At 39.3% G+C, this 12,504-nt stretch overlaps 1 protein-coding gene across 1 annotated transcript in view; it reads left to right on the top strand.

Annotated features, from left to right (window-relative positions):
* ltbp1 (latent transforming growth factor beta binding protein 1) overlaps positions 1 to 12,504 on the top strand; it is a 248,462-nt gene that overhangs the window by 119,111 nt on the left and 116,847 nt on the right. The window contains exon 5 of the mRNA XM_037681018.1: positions 4,417 to 4,587. Coding sequence (XP_037536946.1) covers positions 4,417 to 4,587 — 171 coding nt within the window. The remainder of the gene's footprint in view (positions 1 to 4,416; positions 4,588 to 12,504) is intronic.

The raw sequence follows: 12,504 nt of genomic DNA on the forward strand, positions 1-12,504 counted from the left end.
GTGGTTTTTCACTTATCGCAGGGCTTCAGGGTACGGATCCCCCGCGATAAACATGGAACTACTTTAATTGGCTTTTCTATGTCTATGAATTTTCCTGTAAAGTGCCCTGAGACAACTTTATTGTGAATTGATGATATTTAAATAAACTGAATTGAATTGAATTATTGTTAACATGCTAACGTGAGTAAATCCAGTTTTACCACAACTCTTTGAAACAGCCAAACAAATCTTAAATAGCCTCAGTTACCTATCACGCAAGTGTAGATCCGACAAAAGTATGTCTTGATATTTTAAGATCAATCACGCTCCCGTGTGCATTTTGGAATGTTGGTATTATATTTATTTCCAATATAATATTGGATATGAATTGTATCCATGATCTCATTTTTTCGTTCACAACCCAAAGCTCATGACCATAGATGAGGGTAGGAACGTAGATAGACCAGTAAATTGAGAGCTTCGCCTTTTGGCTCAGCTCTCTCTTCACCACAACAGACTGGTACAGCACCCACTTCACTGACAATGCCGCACCTATTCACCTATCGATCTCTCGCTCCATTTTTCCCTCATTCGTGAACAAGACCCAGAGATACTTAAACTCCTCCACTTGGGACAGGACATCCCCGACACCCAATTGTTGATCTATTATGGAGTACACTTTGAAAAAGTCAAGGTAAAGGCAGCTGGACTGGTTGGTGATTTCTGAAGACATTTCATCTCTTGGCTGAAAAGCTTTCTCAATAGATGCTGATGGTTGTGAGTCGATCAAAAACATTCTCAGGTGTACAATGGGGATACAGGAGCGTAGCTGTACTCTCATTCTAGAGAACTATACAATGCTAAGTCATATAATAACAAAAGGTTAGCTTGATAGGCCTTTGTGCATATTTAACATTTAGCAGAGTTTTTATAACTTCAGTGCTCATGCAAACATTTTACAGAAGAAAATGAACTTATCTTTTGTTTAGGATTGGTAATGAAGGTAAAACATATTGTCAACCTTATTGTTATTATGACTTGTATTCCAAATAAAACATGAACATAAAGTAACTCAAATTGTAAAGCTTTGCTTTAAACCACTAATGTGCCATTAAAATCTTTGCACCTCATAATTGTGCTCCTTAAGCAGCCTATAATGTGAGCACACAGTAATTTCCACTGTGCACAAAATATCAGCAGGAAAATAAAAATTCTACTTTTTGTATGAACCTGTTGGACAACCAGAATGTCCTCTTGATTTTTTATTTTTATTGTTCACAAATCAAACCATTTTAAGGTAGAAAATAAACAACAACATGGAATGGATGGAGGAAGGTGACAAGCAGTCACTTGGGCAACAAATGGCAACAACAACTGGTTAGCAGTACTGTTGCCTTGCAGCAGCAAGGTCCTGGGTTCAAGCCCAGTTGGGCCTGGGGTCTTTCTGTGTGGTATTTTTATGTTCCCCTCTCGCTTGTGTGGGTTTTCCCCAGCTACACTGGATTCCTCCAAAAACATGCATGTTTAGGGCCTTCAGGCCCTCCCTTTGAGAAAGTGATCTGTGATCTGAATGGGATTTTAACAGATTAAATAAAGTATAAGCAAATAAAAAAATGACAACCCAAACTGGCATTCACATTAGAGTCACTCCCCTTCCTCCTGAGGGTCATTAGGCTCTTTGTGGGTTTGGTTCATATGCAAGATATTTTATTGGCATGAGTGAACTTGGGGGACAATAAAAATTAATCCTGCACTACAATAAACATTTTAATGTTTCTGCTCACATCTGACCTGTTTTGGACCTTAATTGTTGGTATTTTTATATTCTGTTATTTTTATATTCTCTGTTATTTTTTATATGTTGTGTGATTCCTTGTGTATGTTCCTTTGTATTTAAACTCTGGCGCAACAATTTCCTGTGGGATCAATAAAGTTCTATCTAATCTTAACTTCCATTACTTACAAATGCATCTTTGACTTTTATCCCTAAACAGTTTTACTCCAGTTTGCACCTTTATTCCTGTGACCGAAACATCTTTCATGTCGACCATGACAACAAAAACCCTAATGATCGAGTTGAAAGAGATTTCCATGTGAATTCAACTTGCTAAATTTAAGCAACTCTTCATTAGCTATGTTTACATGGACATAAGTAACCCGATCAAACGACCGTTCGGAATAAAAACGCGTCATGTAAACACCCTGTTAGGGTTATTTTTGGTTTATTCAGTACGATCTGAAATAATTTGTGATGAGAACAAAACGGGTGGTTTACGCTGATTCATAACCCGAACATGTAAACACTTGATCTGTTCTAAAAAAGTTAAGTCTGGTCCTCTGGACATTCAAAAAACAAAACAAAGCAAAACAAACAAACAAAAATGTAGAAACGTTTCGTCTTTCATCCGAAAGACTTCCTCAGTCTGAGGTGCTGTTTTCAGCTCAGTCTCTTAAATAGCACCTTCTCAGAGTGGATCAACCAGTTTTGCTGCTGACAACCAAAACCAGCTGATCACATGGTCAAGAAGGACCATCAGCCTAACTATGGATCATTTGCACACTGATGGTTGTTTACTATTCACAGAGGGCTGAGTGATAAGCTAATTGAACAAATCATTCTAATGAGACTAATCACTGCTTTTAGATCGCATTCATACACTGATGGGACACACATCAGAGGCTATGAGGGGTTCAGTGTCTTGCCCAGAGACACTTCGGCATGTGACTGCTGGTGGATTCGAACCCCCAACTCTCTCATTGGAGGATGACTGCTCTAACCATTCAGCCACAGCTGCCCTTCAAAATGCTTATGACAAAAATACACAATTTTTTTATATTGTCTTGTTTAATTTTGAAATAGTATGTAGTAGTACTGAATAGTTGTATTGCCAGTGGTCAACATGAAGCAAATTTATGACCATAATCTTATATCTTGTGACTATTTAAGGAGAAGGTTTTTAGTGTTGTATGTGACTCCAGTTAAACTGCAGGAGGTTAAATGGAAAATTTACAGGCATATACCCATAGACCCATTTTTTTTAATTTTTTTTTTTTAATGTCCAGAGGACTAGATTGAACTTTTTTGGATTTTTCTACCTGGATTATTGAGCATGCATCAGGATACCCATAGATTGGTTATGGCAAATGTTAGGAAAGAAATGAAAATTCAACTAATAAGCACTCATTTCTTTTCCAAAAAAGTAGGGAACACGCTCACTTTTTTGGCCCCTTTCTTTTCATTGTTTATTTCATTTTAGAAATAACCTTTTCAACTACAGAAATTGGGCAAATCATGTTTAGACCAAATCTAGGATGTCTATATATGATTCTTGCAGTAGATTCAAAATCGGTTTACCTCAGCAGTATGTTATAACCACTACAAAATATTTGGTCCTTCTTTATTAGTAAATCTTTGCGCCTATTAGTGAATGTTGAGGTAGCTGGGGGCATGTTATTCAAAGGTTTTTCCTGCCTTTGAGGTTTGGAAATCATTCCATCTGGTTGCTTGGCTTTACTCCATGAGTCTGGGTGAACAGCTGACAACCACAGACTGAGCACTGAGTGTTAGAGACAGGGGTTTGGATCCAACACAGGGACGCTGAGAATCACTACAGTGGGAACGAGTATTACTTGATCCAGAGAAGTGAAAAATGAAGAGAATTTGCATAAGAAGTGGAATGTGGGATATAAAAGCAGGTAGACAGACCATTTGTGTTGCATACTGAAGTAAATGAAATGTTGTATCTTTGCCAGGGTTTACACCTTCAGTCATCAGTTTGGACTGAGGGTTGGTTTTTGATGAGGGTAATAAACAAGATGCTGCAGACCTGGAAAAGACCAGATAAAGTTTGGTTCACTGTCTTTCCAGAGGCAACCGTTTTAGGGTCCTTCCCCTGGCTATTGACAAAAGATTCCCGGGGAATTTGGTCTTGGTGTGAGGTGCCAAAGTTCTGAGTGAAGTGAGGCAAACCTCAAGTCGAAATTTAGAGAAAAAAATTTAAGAGCAAGAAAAATGAGCACAGAAGCTGAAGTTTGCATATCCTGTTTGTCGGTTTTGAAATAAAGCTTCATATCCACGTCTCGTAGACGTCTGATGAAGAATTGGATGGCATCCCAGAGTTTTGTTTGCTAACCTCTCCCTCGTTCTTTTTTTCCCCGTTTCTTCTTGCTCACATTTCACAGGCGCCGTTGGATTTAGGAGAAGCAGAGAGGGAGAAAGAACAGATAGGCAGAAAAACTTTGAAAGAGGATCCACATCCTTAAGTTTTCAGGAATCGAAAATTACACAGTAGCTTTTTTAAATGTTTTGACGGGAGCCTCATCAGATCAGTGTGGCAAGCTTCAGCCTGAAGGTAATTTAATTTCCAATGGATCAAAGAATAACCAGACCTCTTCTGCTTTCCCTCTCTCTCGTTTTCTTCGCCATATTTTCGGCAGCAGTCGGTAATCATACAGGAAGGATCAAGGTGGTCTTCACACCCACCATTTGCAAAGTGACCTGTATAGGAAGCAGATGTCACAACAACTGTGAGAAGGGAAACACCACCACCATCATCAGTGAGAACGGCCACACCACAGACACTCTGACAGCCCCCAACTTCAGAGTAGGTAAGGCATCCAAACTTTTATTGCTAATCTCATGAACACAAGCTCACAAACAGGCATGCACACTTGTTTTTGTCTTTTTGAAGTCTCACTGTTGACATTATGTATTCCCTCACCCTGAACATCACACCTAACTGCTCAATGCTAACTTAAGCCTACTCAAAATCACAACGCCATGTTTTTACTCCAAAAAATACAAAAACACTTCAGTTTTGAGGTCCAATAATTTGGTGCCAGGAATGTTGGACTCAACAAGTGTAGCTGGTTCCCAATTTTTGTATTTAGTCACATAAATTGTGTTTTTATACCAATACTTAACATGGTTTGATGCATCAAAGGATTGTTGAGGCAGATGGAGGGTCCTTATTCTTCCCGTGGGGAGATAAAGCATAATGTGCACCTCTTGGTCCAGAAGAACCCCTTTTAGAAATAGCAATTTTATTAAGTGGAAATTAAATGATGTAATTATGGTCCATAAATCCCCAAATTTCAGGTATTTATTTATAAATGTCTTGAAAATAATTCATCCCTAAGATAATGAGATGCTGTTCATATAGTTTTAAGGAGTATTAAAAACATATTTCTCTTTTTCTCTGTCAGAGCTGTTGAACTTTATGAGCATGTTTGTTATAGCACATAAGTGCCAAAATTTGTTATGTGTGAAGTTTATGTACATGAGGACAAATTGTGGGTGCAAAAGATGGAGCAAAAAAAATATATATACAGTTTGCACATTCTTAGTGAATTCAGGCCTCGGTGTCCAGGATTTGGCTGGTCCAATCCTTTCATAAATCTTAAAGAAACCAAAGAACAGTTTAAGATCATCTAGTTGCCAAAAGTTACAAACTTTACTGCACATTGACACAGATTTGGTTCATTTTCTTTATAAACAAACAGTTCTGAAACATTAAAGATTTCAGGACAGTTACAGTGTGCCGATTTCTGTGGTAGATGGCAAGATTCAGTGCACCCAAATATCCACTTGCAAAAAGGAAAAAAAACAAACAAGCCTGAAAAAACAGAACCAGGTGAGTGAAGAAAAATGGCATGACTTTGAAATGAGACAAGTTAAGAAAAGACAAAGGCTGTCTTTCAGACTGGAAACATGCCTGCATGTGTACTTGACCCATGTTGAGAAACAGTAATAAACCATCCATCCATTATTTTTTACTCACTTCTTCCATTTTGGGTCGCGGGGATCATCGGTGCCCATATCCAGCAATCACTGTGCTGGACATGGGCACCCTGGACATGTCTCCAGTCCATCATAGGGACACATAGAGACAAACGAGACAAACAACCATTCACTCTCTCACTCACACCTAGGGACAATTTAGAGTTACCAATCAGCCTAACATGATTTTGGTCAGTGAGAGGAAACTGGAGTACCCGGAGAAAACCCACGCATGCACGGAGAGAACATGCAAACTCCACCCAGAAAGGCCCCCGGACTGGGATTCGAATCTGGGACCTTCTCGCTGAGAGGCAGCAGCTCTACCAGTTATGCCACCGTGCTGCCCCAGTAATAAACATAAATGAAAATCATTGCTTTGATCTAAATGTAAACGCCTCATTCAGATTATTCTTTGTTGATTCAGCTCGATCCAAATGAATTTGTAATCAGAATGAGACGGGTGGTTTATGTCAATTCATAATCTGAACGGTGTCCATTTAAACACTTAATCTGATCATTTTATTCCGATCGTCGAAAACTGACCTGACTGCATTTGCGACCAGTCATCCTCATGTATTTCCACCTGGTTAGATGCTAATATGTCGGGGAAGTAAAACTGGTCGGTGAGCGACACAACATTTCTACTAGAAACTTTGAAAGAGCTCAAAATGATCTGTATCACCTGTAGCTCAATCAGGGAGTGCAGTAACGTCTCCACCGTCATTAAAACCTGTCGTGGGTCCATTTTGGGTGCTCAGGTTTGTTTATGTTCATCACGGAAGTAGAACTTCTTCTTCTATGTTTTTTTAAGGAGAGTTTACCACTCTGTGCATGTCAGTACTTCTTTTCAGAATAAAAGCCTGTTGCATGTAAACGCTCGTCATGATCAGATTGTGCCCATGTTAACGATACATTAGGATTATTTAATCCGAATACATTTCAATCCAATCAAAGAATTTTGTGCATGTAAACATAGCTATTGAGTAATTTAATTCAACATAATATAAAGTACAAATTTTCTAATCTCTTAATTTTCATTAAAACTGATAAAATGACTTATTTTATTTAACAGTTATCAATGTTCAGTGACAGATATAAAAACTAAACATACCTTTTCTTGAGAAAATGTTTCTTGAGCGGATCTCACAGAATTTTAATCGAGGAGCCCTGAGCTGTAAAACAAAGAGCTTGTGAAACAAAGGGGAATATCATTTAACATTTCAGGGTCACAGAGTGGTTGTAGATGATCCCAGCTGCCACTGAACTGGTGGGAATACTCTGAGCAAGTTGCCAGTTCAAAAACACTTATCACATTTGACCATACTTACAATTCCTTCATTCTTATAAATATTGCATCTGTTATAAAGAATAAAACAACACTAATATACCAAGTCTAGAGCTAATGCATGGTCTGTGGCGAGTGATGTGTGTGCAGTGAATGATAATGTGCAGTTACACTGTAACTTTAGGGCTCATGAAACAGTCTGTGTAGTGGAGAACATCAGGGGTGTTGTTCCTGATGTTGCACAAACTCAGCGCAGACTCGATCTGTGTCTCAACCTGCCTCAGTCCTTACAAGGAGTGGATGAGTTTCTTTGGCTCTGACACATGCAGAAACATGGGAAAAGTGTAACAAGCTAAATTCCTGTCTGACTCAGCTGAACAAATGAGTGCAATTGGATTAACACAAACCTCGAGAGGAAAAGCAGATCAGGCTGGTAACTCTATGTGACCTGGGGCGACAGTTTCCTTCTCATAGCCAGAATGAATTCCTGTTGATATCTGGATTTCTTCATGACTGTTCTGTCTTCAAATGCAACCATAAATGTTCAGTAAAGTCAGGAGACACCGAAATACAAAAAAGTTAGTGATCGTATATACTTTGTAGAATTGTACATTTAACTTGTCTTGACAGGGCAGCACGGTGGCGCAACTGGTAGAGCTGCTGCCTCTCAGCGAGCAGGTCCTTGGTTCAAACCCCGGTCCAGGGGCCTTTCGGGTGGAGTTTGCATGTTCTCTCCGTGCATGCGTGGGTTTTCTCCGGGTACTCCGGTTTCCTCCCACAGACCAAAAACATGCATGTTAGGCTGATTGGTAACTCTAAATTGTCCCTAGGTGTGAGTGAGAGAGTGAATGGTTGTTTGTCTTGTTTGTCTCTATGTGGCCCTGTGATGGACTTGCGCCCCGTCCAGGGTGCCCCTCGCACAGTGATTGCTGGACATGGGCACCAGTGACCCCCGTGACCCAAAATGGAATAAGCGGATAAAGATAATGGATGGATGGATGGATGGAACTTGTCTTGACATACACACAAACATATCCAGATGTATGAAACAATGCATACACATAAATCAGAAGACACTGTGCCTAATCAGACTTCTTAATTAATTTTAGACACCACTTACTCTAAATATTATTGTAAATAAATGCAGAAGTAGACCAGGGAGAGAATGGGACAGCAGCATTTCAAACTTTACATGTATTTATTGACAATACTACTGCAAACATAGAGGAAGCCAAGGACTTGGTAGGATACTCTTAAACTGTAGTTTAATTAGCAACAAACAATAAGTCACTCTCTTGGACCACAGACAAATAATGATTCAGTGGAGAGGATGATGTTTGAGGGCTCAATGTACAACAGGATAATTAATGTTAATAAGACGATGGGTTTAATGAGTTATTTAACATCTAGTTTTACTTATACAAGTGAACACTTGATCCATCAACTATTTTAGAGTTAATGGAACACCAAGATGACAAGGAGCAGATATATGGATGCGGTTAGAAAGGACATGAAGGTAGTTGGAGTGAGGACAGAGGATGCAGAGGACAGAGCGAGATGGAGGAGGATGACTCGCTGTGGAGACCCCTGAATAGGGAAAAGTCAAAAGAAGAAGAAGGCAAAACAAAAAGTAGCCTGACCAACAGCTCTCCTTGTGTGAATAGAGCACACTCCACTTCTCTCACACATCTTAGCCACAGTCAAAGAAACACAGTGTAGCCTAAGTTAACTTTTAGGAAAAACATCACTAGCCAATATGAAACAATCATAATAATCACTCCTTCTTACTAATGGTCTAGCATAAAGCAATATGATCATCATCCATCATTAGTAACTTGAAATACCTAAGTAAAACTCCCGTAGTGGACTAGGTCTACTGTAATGTTGCCCAGTTGTAGGGTCAAGAGACAAACATGTAGCATTAACACAGTATGAACAACATTCAGGAGTTGTTTCTATAAGAACATTACCAAATATTTCATGTGAACAGTAAGATTGCTTCGCCCACGAAGAAATATAACCCAGGGTGAGCTAACCTCGGACAAACAAAGATCGTTATAATGTGGAGGTAGTGAAGCTCACAGTGTTACCTGAGGCATTTAGTGAGGCATTCATTTCTCATTGACCAAAATTAAGGCAAAGACAGAAAAAATTCTAAGCTGCTAACAACTTTAAATAGTTACTGCAGTGAATATTTTCATGCTGCAGAGCCAAACAGGACAAAAACTCACAGTGAAATTCATTATGTAAGAGTAAATTTTACATTACACAACTATTAAACACTTTGTACAAAATCAGCTTAGTGTTAATGAAGACTAAACTTATACAACCAGAAGTTACAACATACATCTACATATAAAACACACAAAACAAAACACAACTAGCTTAAGCATTAACCTTAAATTTAACCATTAAGAATACAATGTCATTATGACAGAAAATGGAGGATTTACATGAAGTTACCTTGTACAGATGAACATGTGGTACTTCGTGTTTATCACTGTTGTAATCAGCTGCTCATGGGGTTGGCCGCCATCGTTTATTTATCTTTTACATTTTTCCAGACTCCCTTTAGGCTTTTGAAATGTAATAAATCGTATTCCATTCTTTAAACTCTCAGGGTAACACGTGTCTGAATTACACTTTCCCACTTACAACATTAAAACATTTTTCCCCAATCGTTTTTCCTGGTGTAGCACCTGCAGGTAAGGGGCGTTTACTATTGGGACAAATTGAGGTTGCTGATTGGTCAGTTGCCGACAGGACTACTGGACTGATAGACAGGCGGCATCAAGGATCCGACTCAAAAAAACAAACAAACAAAAAAAAAAAAGAAAGCTGCCACAGGCCCTGGTTGCTGTAGCGGTACAACTGTAGTGGTGTTCTGTATTTTTATGTTGTTAATAAAAAGTTATTACAAATAAATAAATAAAACCAAGGGAGCGCTGACCCTGCAGCCCCGCATCAGACCAGCCCACCGGGAAATGTCCTGGTCCTCACGATTAGCCACTTCAGGCCTGTAATAAAACACACTTAAGCCCCTTTTCCACCACTCCTCTTCAGACTGATTCGGCTCAACTCGGTTCGGTACACGCTGTGTTTCCATAGCCCCTTTCAGTACCAGTTCCAGTGGGCAGGGTTAAAATTGAGGTCATGCACCTTACCAGCTGGTGGAGGTAAGACCATGGAAACAGGTTTCAGTATAGGGTGAGAATTTATTTTGAAGTTTCTTGTAAATTATAAAGAATACAGATTATTAAAATGATCAATATTAATCTACTGTATATATATATATATATATATATATATATATATATATATATATACCATACCACTTTATTTATAAAGCATTTAAAACAGCAACACGGCCAACCAAAGTGCTGTACAGACAAAACAACAGGTAACACACAAAGCAATATACAAAATGAGGTAAATCAGAATATAGACAAAAAAACGATGCAGATAATGACGACAAACCAGTGTAGAGCATACAAGATCAAAACACAGATCGTCTTGTGTTGAAAGCTATTGAATGGTAGTGAGTTTTTAAACGGGACTTGAAAACCGAGAGGGAGGGGGCCTGTCTGACAAGCAGAGGTAACTCGTTCCAGAGTCTTGGTCCTGCTACAGAGAAGGCCCTGTCACCTCTGCGCTTAAGACGAGTTCCTGGAACTGTGAGGAGCAACTGGTCCGCTGACCTCAGGGAGCGTGGTGGGACATACGGTTGTAGCAAATCAGAGAGATGGGGGGGCGATACTGTTCAGTGATTTGTAGACATACATGAGTATTTTGAACTGGATTCGAAAGTGAACCGGTAACCAGTGCAGTGAGGCCAAAACTGCTGTAATGTGCTCTCTTTTGCCTGTACTGGTTAAAAATCAGGCTGCTGCATTCTGGACCAGTTGTAGTCATGCATGGAGGTCTGACTGATACCAAACAGGAGCGAATTGCAGTAATCAAGCCTAGATGTAATGAATGCATGTATTACTGTCTCCAGGTTATTTTTGGACAATATGGGCTTCAGTTTAGACAGCTGCCTCAGTTGGAAGAAGCATGATTTAACAATCATGTTTACATGAATGTTAAGTTTCAGGGAAGGGTCCATTATCACTCCCAGATTAGTGACTCTTTGTTTTTCTGACAGGGTTAGAGCGGAGAGGTCGATACAGTGGTTTGTGATCTGATGAACAAGATTCTACAAAAACATCTTTATTTAAATTTTTATAGTTTTTCTTCATCATTTGATGTATTTGCAATCATTGTGTCTACTTTTATTGTTCAATTTAGATATGTGGTTTTGTTTCTTGTATACAGATTATTTTATTTTAGCTTTGCTTTAAAGTTAATTCTTGTTTTGTGGTTTGTACATCTGTGGGTTAGAATAAAGTTGAACTAAAGGCTGTGTCTCTTCTTTAAACATATTTGAGGGAAATATTCCTGAGAGATCTTATAATTTTGTGTCTTTTTTATGATTTTTCAGCTAAGTTAACTTTAACAGATTATTTAATAGTCATTAAAGTGAATACAGGATTTCATGATGAAGCCGACACCGTTTATTTATTTATTTATTTATTTATTTAATCTTCACTGATGAAAAAAATACTTTTTTTAAATACATAAAATGTTTTTTAAAATCGTTTCCATCCTCCGTCCTGGTCCGCCCCTCTGCCGGGATTGTGGTTCGGCCTTCATGAGCAGGCGAGGCCGGGGTCCGGGCAACGGCCTTCTGCGAGTCAGCAGCTCAAAACTCTGATGGAGAGGACCGGGGAGACCGGCGGAGCTCCATCTAGCTCGCTCTGAATTTTGTCGTCGGCACAAAAAACACCTGCACTTCAGCATTAGACCACGGTGTTGTCATTATTGTTTTTAAAATCTTTCAAATAGATCCAGCCGCTGCTCTGAATTTCTGAAAGATCCAGTGACTCCGCCCCCTAACCAATCAGTGACCGACAGTGTTCTGACGTCATGTTTAGGTGCCGGCTCGGCTTGCTTGGTCCCACCACCGAAGCAGGGACCAAAAAAGCGTCCGGTTCTGTGAAAAAATTATAGTGGAAAAGCGCTCAAAACCATACCGAACCGAGCTGAACCAGGCTGAGGAGGAGCAGTGGAAAAATGGCTTTGGTCACCAAGAAGCTCGTACCTGTCCTGAATGAAAGAATTATGTGTTGGACTGATCCACTCTACCATGCTGCATTTGCGCATCACATAATTTGCACATTAATTGAATGAAAATACATCCTGGTATTGTAAACATATTCATCTTGTGAAGCTGCTTTTATAGCAATGAGTGCAAGTTAATGGCTCTAATTATATTTGAAAAACCAACTCTTGTTGCAAATTTTCCTTGAATGTTGGTCTGTTCAGCTGCATGTATTGGAATTTGATCTACCTGATTGACAAATGGGTAGGGCAGCACGGTGGCGCAACTGGTAGAGCTGCTGCCTCTCAGCGAGCAGGTCCT

This window comes from Nematolebias whitei, chromosome 1 (genome assembly GCF_014905685.2).
Source record: "Nematolebias whitei isolate Nwh7 chromosome 1, NemWhi1, whole genome shotgun sequence".
Classification (NCBI taxonomy): domain Eukaryota; kingdom Metazoa; phylum Chordata; class Actinopteri; order Cyprinodontiformes; family Rivulidae; genus Nematolebias; species Nematolebias whitei.